Below are 19,065 nucleotides of genomic sequence, written 5' to 3' on the forward strand. Positions count from 1 at the left end.
CTTATCTGTGCCCAGCGTCATCAGAGTCAGTGACCCTTGAAATCTAAGGGGTTCATATTCTTCAATAAAATTAAAACTGCATTAGATGATTTTTTCGGGGGGAAAACAACGCAAACACATAACCAGTAGTTGTTTACATACATGTAAGGAGGATCAGTGACTGAGAAGATGATCACTGAACGTAAACAAAGAAGGGATTGTGGTTTATGACCTATACTGCAGCCAGCCACCAGATGGCAGTCTAGATCCACTTTTGGGTTCACATTTGTGAGCTGTCATATCATCTGTCTTACTTACAGTCCATGAAGCACACTCATGGAATGGATTATTTAAGTGGTAACTACTCTGTATAAGGTTTATATATGTCTTCATTTGGAGGTCACTGAAGGACACAGAATACTAAGAGACTGCATCAACATATGTTTACTTTTTTTGTCTTTCCACACACTCTGTGTTCATGATAATACAGGCGATGGAAAGTACAGGGGATCCTTGGACATGTAACACTCACATATATGATAAATTATACTTTATTATGAGTGTATAGGCTCAAATACAATGTCCTTTATAGAAGTCAACAAAGCACACTTCATATACTGATACACATGTAGAGTGACCTTGTACATATACATATAAAGTGACAGCTGGAATAAATTCTGGGCATAAAGCACATCTCATGTAAATATGTACATTCTTTTCTTGAACAGTTTGGCACTTATTTACATCACGTGAAAAGGATCAGCTACAGGGACCCCTCACTGTTTTATTTTCATTCGATTAGTCGATTCAATTAGTTTGATTATTTCACAACATATTTATACAGAAATCAAATGTCATGCGAGAAAGATACCATCTGTGAAGACCAGGAATTTTTGATTCTAACATTTTCTGAGCTGACAATGACTTTAACCCAGTTTGGGTGTCAACCATAATTTTAAGGAATACAGACATAAATTAGGAATATTATTAGTATAATATTGAAATATTTACATTTTAGGCTATTTTTGTAAGTAGTGTTGAGCTTCTTAGAGAAACCAATGAAATGAAAAAAGTCCAACCTTTTGAGAAAATGACTTTACAATAACATTTATGATGATATTTCACATCATTTTCAAAATAAAAGTGTTTGTTTTGATATGGAACAATACATAGTTCCCCGTATAAACTTATTTGTGATGGAAATTTCATTTATTAATATAATAATAATAATAATAATAATAATAATAATAATAAAACATACAGAAATAATTCACTATAACTTGGGAGGGAAGAGGAGGCTCCAGGAGGAACATTGAACGAAGATATAACGCTTTCGTCGAGTAGCATCATGTATAAATATCCCACCTCCTTGTGTGGTATATGGTGAGAGTAAATGTTCACAAATGTAAATGTTCAATAATAATTACTGTACTTAAATAACAGGTATCTGCTTTATTACAAACATGAAACTATTGGCCAGATTGGGCTTGAATAATTATACTACACTACATCTATGAAAGTTCTTTTTAAATATGTTCATTCTTAAATAAGTTATTCTGTGGGGAATTTAGACCAGTCTATTTGAAAGCTAATACGGCTGTGTCACGCACAAAAAAAGAGGCTCCATCTCCTCTATCCTTCACATATCTCGACAAATTCTTGGTGGTAAAAGCTCAGACATTAGGATCGAGGAGTAGGAAATTAGAAGAAGTTCCACTGAAGGAGCCTCAGCATTGTGACTATTGCACCTCCTAGCTTTTCAACACACCTATTACACCTGTAACAGAGGACCATTAGCATGCAAACTGAAGCGCAACACCGTTACTTCATAGATACATGGTGTATTCTGACATGAACATCTGGAGTCACAGGACAACACTGTCTAATCATGCAACTGTTACATGAAGCATCGTCTCCATGGAAACATTCATTACATTAAGAGACTTGAACCAGCACACACAAGGGCATTTAACTATGTTTTTGTGTCTGCATGCATATAATATACCTCCCCGCATGCTTTGAGGTCTCCAGTCACTTTTGTTATCACTGATGCAGTGTTCGAATGATGTCGCTTTGTCGTCTTCTCTGTAAATTATAACCCAGGAATCAAACGTCCAACGGTGACCAAATGAAATGAAATGGAACTTGGTTTAAAGCTAGGGTAGGCGCATTCTCTATAGGACAGTTGACTGTTGAGTCTCATCTCCAGCAGCCTTACCACTGACGGAACATGTACATACAGTACAAGCAGAACAGCCAATAGGAGTGCGCTCTCTCTCTTTTGGCCTCTCTTACAGTCTCTTTCACAGAAGTTTGGAAACAGACCAAACTTGAGATAGAGAAGTGCAGTTCTCTCAGATCGGATTGATTTGTGTCATGCATAAAGGTTCATATGGCATTACTGATCACTGACGACAAAAATATGTAGCCCACCCTAGCTTTAAGAGTTTCAATTTTGTGGTCATTTAGTCTTTATACGGACGGAAGGTCTTGTTGGCCAATCAGATGTGAAGGACGAAAGTGGGTAAATCTGTCTGGGACCCGGTTCCTGTGTCATTAAGCTTACATTTGTTAAAGTTACAGTATGTTTGTCCCCAATCACAGAACCATGGCTGGTATATGATGAACCAGTGACGCCGGGTGAGGCATGGCGGTCAGCTGTGGTGGATGAGGAGGAGGGGAGTGAGCTGAATGTACTCCTCCTCCACCTCCCACCACTACCACACCTCCCCCCTGGTTCCCAGGATCTCCTGAGGGCCGATGCCTGGCGCTCTTCTGGTGCGCCCGTAGGCCGGCCAGCTGCGAGTATGCCGACTGGCAGACGTGACACTTGTACGGCCGCTCGCCGGTGTGCAGTCGGACGTGGTTCCGTAGAGTGGACGACTGGCTGAAGCGGCGGTTACAGAACCGGCAGACGAACGGCTTGTCAAGCGTGTGGATGCGCATGTGGGAGCGCAGGTTGCTGCGGGAGTTGAAGCCGCGGTGGCAGATGACACAGCGCATGCGGCCAAGAGAGGAGGATGCGGACGAGGATGAGGAAGAAGAGGAGCCTTCACAGGTCTGGAACTCATCTGTCAGGAGGAGGAGGGCAGGGTTAAATGGTCAATTCAAACTAAAATGATCTTATTTTACTGCTTATTAGTCAGTGCTTATCTATCACCGTTTATGTTTCACATGTGCTTACAGATCAAGAATAAATAATCATTACCGGTCTTGGTCTTCTTGGTCTGGTCTTCATCTCCTCCAGGAATCCCAGGGATTCCCAGGAAGGTGTTGTGGGAGTTTCCATACCAGACGAGCAGCTCCTGGTCCGGAGGGATCGTCTGGCAAAGAGAAAGACAAAGGTTAAAGATCTGTTGACCTCATAAACACCAAGCTTCAGGAAATGTCCTTCAACCAAGACAACTAATTTACTGTCAATCTATAACTGATAATCCGAATGTCTATTTGAATATAGCTGGATTTGATTTGCCATCCTTGTGCAAAGAGAGGGTAAAACAAACATCACATCAAATCATATAATCTATTTATTAGTATATTATTATTATGATGATGATGATAAGAATAAGAACAAGAAAAATAGATAAAATTTGTTGATTATATTTCTCCACTTTTACATAAGAAACTAAACTTGGATTGTTATTTCAGTTTACTATTGTTAGACCTTGGAATTTCTGCTTTTACGTTGGATGAGGATGTAAACTTCTTTCTCAACAATCACTTAACAACTCTGTAAAACAACGCGATCTGTGATTACGAACAGAATACGCTAGTGGTGAAAAAGTGATGCATTCACTGACCTCCACTGCTTTGTAGAAAATGCTGCTGCCGATCTGAACCACCTCCAGATTCTGTTCCTGCTCGTTCCTTGCACATTTAATGTACGTCATCCAGCTCCTCTGGTCCTCCTGACTGGCATCAATGAAATACCTGACAGTCCCGTCCTCATTAAACACCTGAGGACAAAAAAAAAAGGATTTAATTACAGTTCCTATTACATTATGTCTGTCTGACTGTTAACTAACACTAAAGACTGGCAATAAACAACATAACATAACAACAATAAACATTTAAAGTTGCTTTACTTAATTATTACGCCTTTTCTTTTCTTTCTTTTTTTTAACCTCCACAGTCATTTTGACATGTTGTTATTTTGAGATGTCAACAAATTGCCCGCATGCTAGCAATCTAGCTGATTAGATGGGACGAGTTAGCACCATTTGCTAAAGCTAATGAATTATTAGCGAATTAGTTAATATTACTACATAAGTAGCTACATAGCACACTAGCCTCATGGCAAACAATTACAGTTACTTGGCTGGTGGTTAGTTATACGCATTGTTGCCATGTAGTCAGTTTATTCATTTAATTAGGAGCTATTCAGACATTTTGTTGAACATTTTCCTACTTGGCTAACAACTCAGTTAGCCTCAAACATGGCCGACACGCCCATGATGCAATGCGGTGTGATAACATGGTTCCATTTCCTGTTGTGACCTGCCAAAGGTCTGCCATGAAAATGACCCTTAATTTTGCGATAGCGATGGGTGGAACAGGAAGTGAATTAAAAGTTATTAGCATGCTCACTAGCCTATTAGTCAGTTTGCCAGTCAGTTGTAATGGGAAGTTAGAGTTTAATTATGCACTTTTGAACGTCTATTTGAATGTATACATACACAATATTGTGTATATAGTACATATATATAGTGTGTGTGTTTGTTTATATATATATATATATATATACATATATATATATATATATATATATATATATATATATATATAGCTATATAGCTATTGTATCTTTATTTTGTAAACTGAAAACAATTGAAAACCTGAAGTCTCCTGTTCCTAAATGTAAGAATATTTACCTCCCACATGAGATTGTTGTTCTTGTACAGGTCGACGTGTTCAGGTGAGATGAGGCGTCCGGTAAACGGTCCCATCTCTGTTCCTGCTTTAATCCAAGTTTTGGAGAAAATACCCAAACCTTCACCTGTACAACAAGAATGCGACAAATAAACAACACAGTAGTGTTAGTGAGGGAAGAATCGCACTCACCTGCTGCTCACATAAGCACACAAAAGTATGAAAAATACAGAAAGACTTTGGTAGATTTAATTGAAATGTTTGTCACTTAATCTGCTATGTTGGCCGATGTAGGACAGGTATTCTTTTAAATTTATAGGTGTAATTATTGTATCTTTCACATTTATCCATGTATGTGCAACAAGTGTACACTGTGTTTTCAGAGGAAATGTCTGATATTTAAAATCATAGTTCGGATTACATTTACTCTTTACATGTGAACAAGTGTGGGACGTTATTGAATTGCTGAATTATTATGTGTATACTCTCTTATATCTTACTATACCATCGTATACAATTAATAACATGGCAGCTAATTTGACTAAAAGCAGAATTATTTTTAAATTGTGTTTATCATCGTCATGCTCTATAAAATCAGAGAGGAAATAATGTTACCTGGGACTGAGCTCTGTGCGATGATCACCTCACTGGGTAAAACCAGACTGGACAACTTCTGCACCTCTGCACACAAACACATGATGCTTTAGATTATTTAAATTTTCTATTCAGATTTTTACACATTTTCACTGTGAAAAAAACTGCAGCACTGTTTTTGAAAACAGAATATGCAAGTAAACACATGGACTGAACTCTAAATTCATGACCAATTTATAGAGGGAAAAGAATGAGGGGTTATATTACTAGAATAATAAAATAAACAAATAATAATTAAAAAAAAAAAAACATAGCAAACAGAGTGAAGTAAACGTTCCAAATGAAGAGAATCAAGGAAAAAAAAAAACTCTCTTTTCTCCTTTATGTCACAACCGTTTTCACGGCCCGGACCCAAGCGTGAAACGGGCTTTGACATGAAGGAGAAAGGACATTTTAATGGAGATTTTTTTTTTTAAGTGCAGGGGGATAATCCGAATTAAATACCAGAGAAGAAGAAAAGCAACAACTCATAAATGCCAAGAGGAGAGGGCGAGCCGAATTCACATTCTTGCGCAGCGAAGTCAACGGAAAACAAGAAATCGTTTTTTAAATGAAACGGGCGCGTGGGAAACATGCATTCGAGCTGTCGCCGCATTCTCTGAAATTGTTTCGAACGAATTTTATGAAAGAACAAATCGAATGTTACATTAACAATTAGTTATTATTTAAGTTTGAGAAGTATGAACAGAGAAGCGCAATGAACATGACCACGCTGTGCGGGTGTTTTAAGGGAATGATAGATCACGATTGATTAATTAATTGTTTGATTGCATTTTATATAACAATTACATTGATAATCGATTCAGTTTAAATGAGTTGTGTTGCTCACGTGGTGGAATTTTCCGATTTAACGATGTTCCGACTGTTTGATCAGTAATTGATAAATCTGTATATAGTTAAATGAAGCCAGGTTATGACAACATTTCACACTTACTTAAATTAAAACTTAAATTCTTTTTCTACAACAGGTGAAGCAGCGAGTCTTATTATGTCAATTAATAATATGAGTTGACAGAATATACAATGTTTTAATTGGGTTTAATCAGGTAATGTTTGGTTCAGTCTGAACAAATAATCCAATTCACCAATTAACAGAAAAATCTATTAAAACAGCGAAAGAAAAACAGATGAAATAAAAAAAAAATAGATTTATTTTTAATAAATTAAGGGTTATGAAATGAAGCCGTTGCTGGTAACATTGATGCTTACAAAAGTCAATATTTGTATAGTTTTCATCACCACATTAAAACGCACTCGTTAAATAAGAATGATTATGATAATGCGGTTTTACATGACTTTAGTGAATTTATCATTTCTGGCTGATGAGATTAACTCGTAAAGAGTAACTCACCTCCGGAAAAGGACTGCGCGAGCACCTCGGCGGTGAACGCGGTCTTGGGGCTCGCGCTCGGGGCGGTGCGTTCCTCGTGCTGCAGGTGATGCTGCTGCTGCTGATGGTGGTGCTGATGCTGCTCGCCCAGCACGTGCCTCCAGCGGCCGTACAGGAAGCTGTGCAGGATGTCCGAGGTGATGATGTCGGCCAGGGAGAGCGGCTGCTGCGGCTTGAAGCCCGGCTTCAGGGCCAGCGAGGAGCCGGGCAACACGGAGCCCATGGCGGGGGCGGAGGAGGAGGCCGGTGGAAGAGGAGTCCTCCAAAAATGATTTCAAATTTTAAATCAAAAATCCTCGAGGGTTAAATAATCAAAACGAGTGTAATTGTCTCTTATCAAAATAAAGTTAATTAAGTTAATGTTTCTTATTTGTTTAAAACGGTTAATTAAAAAAATGTCGATACAAATTAAGAGGAGTGAGACATAAGAAGAGAAATAAACCTGCTGCTGGTCACAGAGTTTCTGTAATGAGCTGTCATCACCTCTCCCAACATTTCTATAAGAGAGGTGGGTGAGGAGGGGGGAGACTGAGGGAGGGGATCTATATAGACTGTCTGTAATGAGCTGTTATCACCTCCTCCAACATTTCTATAAAGAGAGGGAGAGGAGGTGGAGGAGGAGGAGGAGGAGGGAGAGAGCTACGTGCTGTTGGCGCCGGTTACCTCTGCAGCTCATGACTCAGAGGAAACACTCAATTAGGACTTAATGAGAAAACAACAACATAAACCGACCTGAGAACAGCAGTTAGAGACCTGGAACCCGCCCCCTACATAGCGGGAGAAAAGACCCACATGTGTGATTGAAATGATCACTGACTGACATGTTAGAGATCTGTTTCAGGTCTCAGGTGGACCACGTGGACCTGGTCTCCTTACAGGAAATGTCGTCTGTGTCCAGGTCTGACTCAGCACAGTTTCCCCTGCAGTCAGACAAAGTGGACTGGTCAGGTCAGGCCTCTTCACACAAGTATGTGCAAGTAATGACGTCACTGGAACACGGTCAGTGTTAGACTTTATATCGACACAAGTTATCATGCAGTGGCATAAATCCCTGCATTGATCCAATAATCTGCGCAGATTCTTCCTCCTGATGACGTTCATCACACCTGTGGAGATCCTGCAGTGAGAGCCTTAGGTCTGCTCCTGCTCCTGCTCCTGCTCCTGCTCCTGCTCCTGCTCCTGCTCCTGCTCCTGGTCTCCAAAGGAGGAACCATTTATGTTTCATGTTGTGCAGCATCAATGTGTGTGAGTCACCAGCATGACCGCACAGAGTTGTGTTCACTTCAAATCTGTGTATCACAGATCTGATTTGCAGCAGGAGTAGAGATATTTTTATTTATTATTTCTTAATAAAAGGTGACTTTAATTGGAGGAGCGCTGGAATGTGAAGAGGAGGACGAGGAGGAGGAGGTGCAGCAGCAGCAGCAGCAGCAGCAGCAGCAGCAGCAGCAGCCGTGTGAGTGACAGAGCAGGAAAACAGATTACGGGACAGATTATCAAGACAATAGCTGCCTTTCAACACCCCCCCCCCCCACCACCACAACCACCCGTCCCCCTCCTCACCGCCCCCCCCCCCCCCCCCACACACACACACACACACCCCTCCTGTCGTCTCTCTACAGGATTATTATTCTCTCTTTCACTCTGATCTGTATTTATGAGCTTTTAAACATTTATTGTCGACACTCGTGAGGCAACACACGCACACGCACACGCTCGCACGCACACACACACACACGCACGCACACATACACACACACACACAGATGGAGAGAGTTGCAATAACAGAAATATGAAATGTGATTTTATTCTCACGTAAATCCACAAGCTGAAAAGTTTATTTTTTTATACAGAACCTGTTGAAATAAACTGAAGAAAGAAAGAAAGAAAGAAAGAAAGAAAGAAAGAAAGAAAGAAAGAAAGAAAGAAAGAAAGAAAGAAAGAAAGAAAGAAAGAAAGAAAGAAAATCTACATCTATAGTTGTTTTTGTGTTCTTAGCTTATGTTTTATTTCTTTTTAAAAGGGCAAATGTCACCTGTACAATTGTGATAAATAGGTGATAAATGTGGTTGGTAAACATACGTCATGGGATGGGTAATACGTGCATCTTTTATTTTATTTCCTATTAAAAATAAATGTTTGTATATATTGATGTATTTTTCCAGATTTCTCTGAGGAGTTGCCTCGGTAAAGGTTTTCTTTTCCTCGGGCTCCACGGTCCCTGCAGGCGGCTCTGAGCTCCTCTGAGCGGGTTTCCTGCAGCTCCGTGCGTAACAGGTCCACGGCTGCGCGCTTTTGTCCCGAGACAGAAAAGAGAAAGAAAGGGGAGAAAATCCGGGAATAATGGCACATTTTCAAATGTTTTTTCAATTGATTTGACTCAATGAAAGTGGAGGGTTTTTTTCTTTCTTTCTTCCTTTCTTTCTTTATGAAGAGAGTTTGGCTGCAGCCGCTATACGCACGCGGGCCGAGCGGGAGTTTATTAATGGAGAGCTACGTTTTTATTGAAGGAGGATACGCTTTAATGAGCTTTTTTACAACAAAAAGCTCCCAGTGAGTGTTTCGGTGTCCTCTCCGCCTTTATACCCTCTCTGCGTAGCCAATAAGAAACCACTTTGGCCCCGTAAAGACGACGGGGAATCGTCAGGCGGAGGGAGCGGCAGGTGACTGGCACGCGTAAAGACAAGAGGAGAAAGAGTTCGGTGGATGATCCGAGGATGGAGATGAGGTGAAAGCACAAGTGTGAAGGGGGAGGAGGAGGAGGAGGTGGTGGGAATGAGCCCAAATGGCTCACTAATATTGTTCTGCTAACGCGATTAAGCGCTGCACCGCGGCCTCATTAGTATTCATGCGGGCCGGACAGACGCTAATAATCCTCCTTTAAAAGGCCTTTAATAATCATCAGCTGCCCGGGAATCAAAATCAAACGCTCCTTATTCTCCTCCTCATTGTTGTTATTCAAGGTTTTTTTTATTTTCAGCAGCTTTCTCACCACTCTTCATCATCATCATCATCTTCTTCATCAGATCCAGCCTCACAAACACCTCCTGTTTTTATGAAAGTTATTTTATACAGAGTTATTATAGATATAGACTTAAGACTCTAATTTGTTTTTAATGAAAAACATAATTTTATTTTACTTTATCAGACAACTTTAGTGTATTTCTTCTGACATTTACAGAAACTAATCTGTACATGAGAGCGGTTTTGGAGACAGGTGGTCTGTCAATGTGCAGAGTTTATTCTTAGACACGTGATACATTTCTTCAATCTTTATTGTTAAAGATATGATTTATATTATTGTCATCATGAGCTTTTGTTCAGTGGTTCATGAGCTGCTGTTACAACACATTCAAGTTCAAGCAAAAGTAGTTTGCTATTTCATTTTTTTTTTTTTTTTTTAAATTATGCAGATTTTTGTCCTTTTCCAGAACATAAACCTGACTATTAGATAAAAACAGGTCCTGTGTGCACAGTTTAAATTGATACCGGATGCTAACTATGTTTATCTTACATTACTCGTCTGAGTGTTCTCCAGTGAAGAATGAGGTCAAGTTTATCAAAGAGTTGAACATTTTTACGGTTTCTGCAGGTTTGGTATATGACGTCCACTCCGGGCTGTTTCCACACTCGTGAAAAGCAAGGTGGGGCACTGGCGCCATTCATTTTGTAGAACCTTTTCCTGCCACTATGACGGAGGCTTAGACAGAGAGGCAATCTGGGTGAAGGTGGTGAGTAGTTTCCTGCATGCAAGCACGGCTGAAAGTAAGTGTTTAGTTGGTGGTTGATAGTGCCACTGTAATCCCAGCTTGGATACTGTTCCATTTCCACTGAGAGGAGTGGTTCAGTATGGTACATATCTTTTTTGCGTAACCGGCCCCACCATTCCATTTTTCAGTACCCCTCACTGGGCCACACAGCTGGTGTAGTAGTTAACGCAACCCAGGTTCAAGACCCGGTTGGCCTTTCTGCATGGAGTTTGAATGTTCTCCCTATGTGTGCACGGGTTTTCTCCGGGTTCTTCGGCTTCCCCCCACCGTCCAAAAACATGCAATATGGGGATTAGGTCAATTGGTCACTCTAAATTGACCGTAGGTGTGAGAGTGTGAGTGAGTCTCTATATGTGGCCCAGCAATGGACTGGAGAACTGTCCAGGGTGTACCCCACCTGTCGCCCTATGTCAGCTGAGATAGGCACAGCACCCCCCCCCCCCCCCGCGTCCCTCTGTGGATAAAGCGGTACATAATGGATGGATGGATGGAGTACCCTTCCCTTGGGGGTACCAGCGTAATGATACTGTAAGGATGGAGCTAGACCCACAACAGTCAGCTGATTGGGCAACAGAAAAGCATCACTCCCTTGCGACTGATGTGTCTTCAACACCCGCAGTCTATGCTCTACAAAGCTTGACGTCTTGCTTGACAAACAGCCTCAAACTGAGCAGGAAAAATTCATTATCCTTAAGTATGAGGTGGCATTACCCTCAGCATCTTGCCCCAGCTTCACTTTGGGGAGTTCCTGGAAGTGTGGAGGCAAGTCCAGGTCCTCCTCACCGATCAAGTTCAGCATGTGTGGTAAGTCTTGGTCACGTTGGTGTCTCTCCTTTCCAATATTTTCTCTGACTTATCTGAGCAGCAAAACATGACTGGGGGTCAGTCAGTGACACCTGAGTATTAAGCACCCGTGGGGCGAGGGTCCTTGCCTGAGATGGATGACCCTCATGGCGCAGGGTACAGGCCAGGTGCAGCCTCTTTGACATTGGTTCTCAAAGTGCGGCCCGGGGGCCAATGGCGGCCCGCAGAAACATTTCTGGCGGCCCGCAACGAATTACAGTTGATAGTTTCAATCCAGGAGCTACTAAGCTTGTTAAATGTTTATTGGACATTACTGGATACAGACCAATAAGTGTAAACAAAAATACTGGGTATTTACCTGGTTTCTATATGGTGAATTATTGGGTTATAAGCTGGTAATAAGCAGGTAGCTACAGCCCCCAATTACTAGCTATTTACCCAGTAAATATATGGTAACACAAATGTGTTACTTGGTATTAACCTGTAATTAGAAGTTAAGAACAATGGCCAAAATACTGGGTAATTACCCAGTAAATTATAAAAAGCGTTATTATATTAACGCTTAAATTACTTTATATTAATGCTTATATTACTTAACGCTAAACTGTAGAACTGCAATCTGGTCATTAAAGTTATTACAAATGGGATTTCTTTCTGTTTTTTTTTTTCCTGTTTTTTTCCTTTGGCGGCCCTCAGTCCAATGTTGGGTTCCTAAATTGGCCCTCAGGTATCAAAACTTTGAGAACCCCTGCTCTATGACCTTCAGAGCCAGCCCTTTGGCAGGAGTTGTGTTCAAACACATGGCATCTGAAAGGGGGAAAAACTGTGTAACTACTTGGTTGTGCCAGGCTCGTCAGTACAAGTCAGCCTGCTAGCACACTGGAGCTCAATGTCCAACCAAACCAAGCACCAGTTAGATAGCGGTAAACATATCAGCTACACTCTTGGTAACTGGTGTAGCTAATAATTTAACTGTCCGAATACAGAATAGCCAGCAGAACAGCATGGCCTGGCAGGGACAGTGCTCCAATATGCAGAAAACCTTCATACAAAGTACTTACTCAGCAAATCGAGGAACTTGGCTTACCCCCAACAAAGTCAGAAAAAGAGCCTACCAACTGATCCCATTCATCTTGTTAGAAGAAGTCTGAAATTCAAGAGCAAAAACAGGTAGAAGTTCTGACCTGAACGTGGTTCACCAGGATTAGCAGGGTTCATCATCAGTGGAGGATGACTTTCTGTCTGTAGTTTTTGATTTGCTGTGTAGAGACAGCCCTGTTATTGGTTGCTTCGTTCCACTGAAGTGGATTCTGAATGCTGCTTCATTCAACATGACTGTACCCTCACAGGTAAAAGAAACTACACTAAGAAGCACCTTCTTGGTTTAAGTGTGGAAGAATCACGTCGGATCTCTTCCTTCTTTAGCCCAAATGCCATGCGGATAAAATATTTTCATCCACTTGGTTTCATTCTTTCAATCGCTACTCACAGTTTCCAGTTGAAGGTTGAAACATAGTACAACATCTATTGACTGGTAAATCGAGAGCTCCCTCTTCATCACAACTGTCTGTCATTGCTCCTGCTTTACAGCTGGCACCACAGATATTTCAGTCTCCAAAGATATTGCCCCATTCCAATCCAATCCAATCCAATCCAATGTTATTATAAAAAACAACAGCCAAATTGCTGTATAAAGACATGTTACGGAGTTAAAAGCCAAACAGAAAAACACTTAACACTGCTTTAACACTAAAGCAGGGGTTAAGTGTCCTCTGTTCACCATTTTTCCTTTCACCCCAACCGGTCGAGGCAGATGGCCTCCTTGAGTCTGGTTCTGTCAGAGATTTCTTCCTGTTTTTTTCTGCACTGATGCTCATTGTGTGAATTGTTGGGCCTCTCTGCTCTCAATAATGTTGTCTATGTACAGTGCCTAGAGATAATGTATGTTGTAATTCGGTGCTATACTAATAAAATTGAATTGAATTGAATGGAATGGATGGAGCCTCAATGCATACTTTTACATCCATAGTGAATAAGAGATCAAGCTAAAATTTACAAGTGAACAGTAGAACCAGGAGAGTAGAGATAATGATCATTAGTCATGTATGTTAGGGCTGTATACTTATTTTTGGCCGAGAAGTGTGTGTGTGTGTGTGTGTGTGTGTGTGTGTGTGTGTGTGTGATACAGACAGACAGACAGACAGTTGATTGCCCCCTGTTGGTCCCTGAGCTTCATAGGAAACATTTGGACTCGATCCCAATCACCATTACTTTAATGTTTAATCATGGCTGACACACACACACACACACACACACACACACACACACACACACACATATATACAGTTCAACTGTACTTACAGAGCTCTTTCCTGTACTTTATGACCACCAGCACTCTGATCTACACCACAACGTGCACACACATGCACACACACACACACACACACACACACACACACACACACACACACACACACACACACACACACACACACACTGCCAGTAATAGTGCAGCCTCCAGTTCTTGTTCTCCATCAGTCATCATCGGTATCCATTATTTCTCTTTCATCTATTTTATCCTCCTCTCCTCATCCATCTCTTTCCAAACAAAAGTCCTTCTTCCTCTTTGTGAGCCTGTCTTGTTCTCATAATATATGGATTCTGTCAAAGTAAAACTTGTCTGTTTTTTTTTTTTTTTCATTTCATTGTCCCCTATGCAATAATTATAACAACCAGATTGTGACCCTGCAGGAAATAAATACAACTGAACAGTGTATTCCAATTCAGCAATCATTTACATCCAGTTTTATCTGCCTTGAAACAAGGTGTTTTAGTTCAGGTAATGATTCAATACATTCCAAATGATTGTCTCCTGTATTTAATGTGTTTATTAGTTCAATGTCCTGTTATTACTGGGTACAAGATCCACATTTTGCACAGTTATTCAATGAAATGCTTTGCATTGCAAAAATGTTCTTTATTTTTTTGTCTGCTATGAGCTCACAGGGTTAGTTGGATCCAATTGCTTTGTGTAAATGTTTTTTTTTTTTTTTTTTTTTTTTTAAACAACATTGGCATATACTGTAGTGTAGGGCTGAACAATTAATCAAATTTAGCAAAATCGCAGTACAAGCTTACTGCAATTTCAAATCGCAGGAGACGCAATATTTGTTCAAGTCAAAATGTGTGTCAAAATATCATTTTAGGCAAATTATTCTTACACATCTTATTTTCCTTTTATAAAGGTTCCACCTGGAACCATTAGTGTTACCAAGAACCCTTTTAAAACCCTTTGTTCGGGAAAGGGGTTTTCAAGAGTGTATGAGTTATTCCCCTTATTGTGAGAGCCACACATTAATAAGAGAAGCTGTGTATCACCCTGCAGTGCTGTGAATAAAGAGCCATTCTTCAACGCAGACGAAGTCCCCTGGTTTATTGTGTTGCTGCCCTAACGAGCTAATCAGAGCTAAAGGAGCTAGCGGTCTTCGGAGGTCTCCTTACTTAAAGGTGAAGTAAGTAGTTTATAGTGCCATCTAGAGGAGAGGCTGAAATTTACAACAAAGAATTGCTCCTCTGCTCACCCCCTCCCTTCCCTGAGCGCTACGGTATCCTCAGCCGGTCAAATGTCGTCCTCGTCGTCTTTCTCCGTGTCAGCAGATGAGGTTCGCGAGGCGAGGGAGAGGGCGAGCTACCGCGGCCGTAGCAGACGAAGCGGAGAGAGTGGAGGCGGGACTTCCGCTACAAGTAAAGCGACGCTTGATTTGTTCTCTCGCATTTGTCCTTACAGGCTCTGGTAGAAACATGGCGTCTCGCTGCAAACAGTGGATATGCAACCGCGGCCCGCGACCTTGTTATTTTACATGACTTTTTGAAACACTACAAAAATTAAACACAAACTATTATACAGCGACTAGACGATGCAGGAGCACATAATATGTATAAAAAAGTGATTTTGGGTTATATAAACCCATAAATGCTACACAGTGTCCCTTTAAAGGGAACATATAATGCAAAATCAACTTTTTAATCATTTAAATCCTTATATTTGTGACTCTGGAGGTCCTATTAGTCGGCAAAGTGTAAAACAAGATGACTCACTCATGTTTTTGTGGTCCTCCTCAGTCTAAATACAAGAGTACTTCCAGGCTCACTGGGACATCACAATGCACTAAATTCCTGGAATTGTTGTCTCGTGGAGCTCCGTTTTGTCCGTAAAACACGCGATAGTGCTGGCGAGGGCAAAGGTATCTGAAAGCCGGAAGTCTGCGAAAAGTTCTATTCTTGGCTCCACAGTGCAGCACAGAGTCCTACACAAACTTCCAGCCTCAGAGGATTAATCTGTCCAGTGGATACATGTTATATATGACGGCATGTGTCATTTCTTGTCCCTTAAGTTTTGTTTTACTTTTTTTAAAGGTGGACCTAAAGAGATACTGTCAAACCAAGCGTTCTGAACAGGGCTGTTTTGGCAGAGTGATTGAACTGCTGTGGTGCTTCATCCTTATTTGGCATTTTGACCAAAGCATGTCACAGACATGTTCATTAGGACACCAGGGAACTAGGTTCACTTGGAGAAATAGGGTTTAATATGTCCCCTTTAACACTGCATTTATCATTACTTGGATGTGGGCAGTGCGTCGAGAAATGATCCAGGCTGCGTTGGATAGGGAGAGCCCACTTGGAGACGGAGAAACGCACAGTGCTCGCCATCCACTCAACCTCAATCAGTCGAGGCAGATGACCTTCAGTCGGGTTCTGTCAGAGATTTCTTCCTGTTAAAAGAGAGTTTTTTCTCTCCACTGATGTCTAGTGCTTTGCTCATTGTGCAAATTGTTGAGCTTCTGTTCTTTATAATATTGTAAAGGTTTTCTGATTTACTATGCACAGAGCCTTCAGATAATATATGTTGTGATTTGGTGCAAATACAATTGAATTAGATAACTTACAGTAGGAAAATCCAAACAAAGATTTCAAATACTGTGGATTCTTGTGTATGGTGATGTAAAACCGCTTACTTAATATATGGACTTTGGTGCAGGGAGTGAGCAGTTTACAAAGTGACATCAGTTTTCAGTCAAAAAAAATGTTGTCCAACAGTGAGCTATAACAGTGAAAACAGAACAGAACAGAAAATCACAGACTTACTGACCTGTAGATTTTTATTCGTTTTTGTTGAGTGACTGAAATCCCAGCCTTTACATTGAAAAGTAAAGAGATCAGGACTTCGCTAGACCAGCAAACTGCTGAATGTTGCTTTACATGAATGTGCAGACATGAGAGTGGGATCAGGTCTGACAGCTTGTCTTCCTCTCATCCATACTACCCATTCACAGAGCTGCTTCATTGATCCCTGGAGGACAGGAGGTGTGTGTATGAGAGAGTGTGTGTGTGTATACTGTATGTGTGATTACATTAATGTCTTAATGACAGATGACATCACAGACCATCTGTCTTCCCTGTGGGAACATGAATAAATGATAAAACCCCACTTTTCATGTCAGGACATGAAGTGATGCTGTGGTGACGGTTCAGTCCATCTGAACACAAACTGGTCTTACTAAAGATGTGTCATTCCCTAGCTCCTTAACCCCAACACTTAACCTACACCTAGCTCTATCTAACCTTCAGGGACGTTGCAGTCAGGAAAGCAAAGCAGCCACTTGCCTGGGGCCCCAAGTTGAGGAGGGGCCCCAAAAAATGGCCGATTTTCATTATATTACATTTAGTCCAAAGCAGTGACAATTTTGAGATAACCTCATATGCTGCAGTCAGCTATATTCAGTCGACAATAACATGGATTGAAAACCATTAATGAGCTCAACACCATGAGTTTGATGCGAAGCTGCTTCATTTCATAATTTACTTACTTAACTCCAAATGACAGAGTGGTGGATGAGACTGTGCCAAGTTGAGTAAATCTGTTTTTGCCAAGGAGTTCATGTGTAGCAGCAGAAAATGAGTCGTATGGCGATTTAATGCCAACAACAAGGATTTATCAGTGGATTTTCTTCTGATTGAACCGTTCAATACGGGACCCTTTTTCCTGAGGCTCCCTAAGTCGTATGTAATACCTGTGCTTGCCTTTGAAGACCAATCATCACAAGGCCTTTACACATTAGCATCTTTATATTTCACAAACCAGCATCCAGTCCTAGTATTTTAGTAGGTGTTGTTGATGACCTGATATTAAAACAACTAAGTTAAGCTGAGTTGCAAACCATGACCATAGCCCTGTTTACACGAGGACGCTCACGAGTAAAAACAACAAAATATTTGAATGGAAGTGCCTTTCGTTTCGACGGTGACTGCTTTTTTGGGGCTTAAAAATGCAAAAATCTGAAACCACTCTCCAGAGTGGAAAACTTGGAATATGCTCCGTGTAGCTACACAAAAATCTGCTCAGATCTGCTCACGTCGCGTATGCGTTTACGTCATATACATGTACCAGAAGAAATTCTTCTCATTACCGGCGGTAGCCATGTTTTGATTTTCGCCGCACAGATAAGCGAAGAAGGAAGATTCTACGCATGCGCTCAGACATGGCGGTGTTGTGTGATAGTGTATCACAGCACCACCTGGCCTCCTGGCATGCATACCCAATCGAATTCCACGCACTTTTGCGTCACCGCTTGCACGCAGATTTCCTCCCAAAAAAAACGCTCGTCTAAACGCGGAATAAGAAGCGACCCCACTTTTGCCTCTTCTTTTCAGACCGTCATCATGTAAACGTAGCCTATATTTGGACGAGACTGAATGAATGCTCATGCTCATTCTGACCGTAAATTGGACCATTCATAAAATGTGCACGATGACGTATTAAAGAAGGCCAGAACTAGTGATTGAGACCATAAACGCTACAGGAAAATATTCACTGACACAATAAATCAAGTGAAAAATTGAAAACAATTTCTCATTCACTTGGCCATTCAATAGAATAAAGGTTTCACACACCTCCACATTGGTGTTTATTGACCTGCACCAAGGATGATTTGGAATTTGGATGAAATCTTCAGGAAATGTCCACAATGGGATCAGGAACAAGTGATTACATTTTGGGAGTGATCCGTAGCTGCTATCACTATTTTTATGGCTATTTTGTAGGCACCGAGCTGCCTTGGCGGAGGTCTGCGCTCTCCGAGTGTTTTTTTCAATATAGAATGGTATTTCAAATGCACCTCAGGGAGATTACATGTGACACCTGTTAGTCCACAGTTACATTTACATTTTTTTGGGATTATCTTGAGGCATAAGTGAAGTGTGAACAGCAGGGAAATCTGAGTGAGAGTCCTGTATCTGCAAACTCCACTCAGGTTCCAGCGCTCTCCTAAATATTATGGAGATGTTCCTGCTGTTATATAAAAGGTGTCTGGTCTATAAAGGCATCTTGCTCTAATATGATTGGTCAATCCAGGAGGTTTTTGGCTCCAAGATGATTCTATAAATGAATATGTAGGTTCTGTTATCTCGATGAATCATCATGTTAAATGTGTTTTTTTCCCCCAGGGTCAGTTTACATATTTAAAATCTTGGTAAAAACAGAATTTTTGGTACAGAAACAGATTCTAATAACACAACCAGTCAGAAAGTATGAGCCTGTTT

At 40.9% G+C, this 19,065-nt stretch overlaps 1 protein-coding gene across 1 annotated transcript; it reads right to left on the reverse strand.

Moving 5' to 3' along the window:
* Positions 1 to 2,577: 2,577 nt before the first annotated feature.
* Positions 2,578 to 7,115, reverse strand: prdm12b (PR domain containing 12b; the record flags this gene model as incomplete). Its single annotated transcript, XM_083905410.1, has 6 exons — positions 2,578 to 3,050; positions 3,188 to 3,302; positions 3,780 to 3,935; positions 4,851 to 4,975; positions 5,464 to 5,529; positions 6,854 to 7,115. 6 exons carry the CDS (start codon positions 7,113 to 7,115, stop codon positions 2,578 to 2,580), a joined length of 1,197 nt encoding a protein of 398 aa, XP_083761536.1.
* Positions 7,116 to 19,065: the final 11,950 nt, after the last annotated feature.

The sequence above is a fragment of the Microchirus variegatus genome (genome assembly GCF_963457635.1).
Source record: "Microchirus variegatus genome assembly, chromosome: 18".
Lineage (NCBI taxonomy): Eukaryota > Metazoa > Chordata > Actinopteri > Pleuronectiformes > Soleidae > Microchirus > Microchirus variegatus.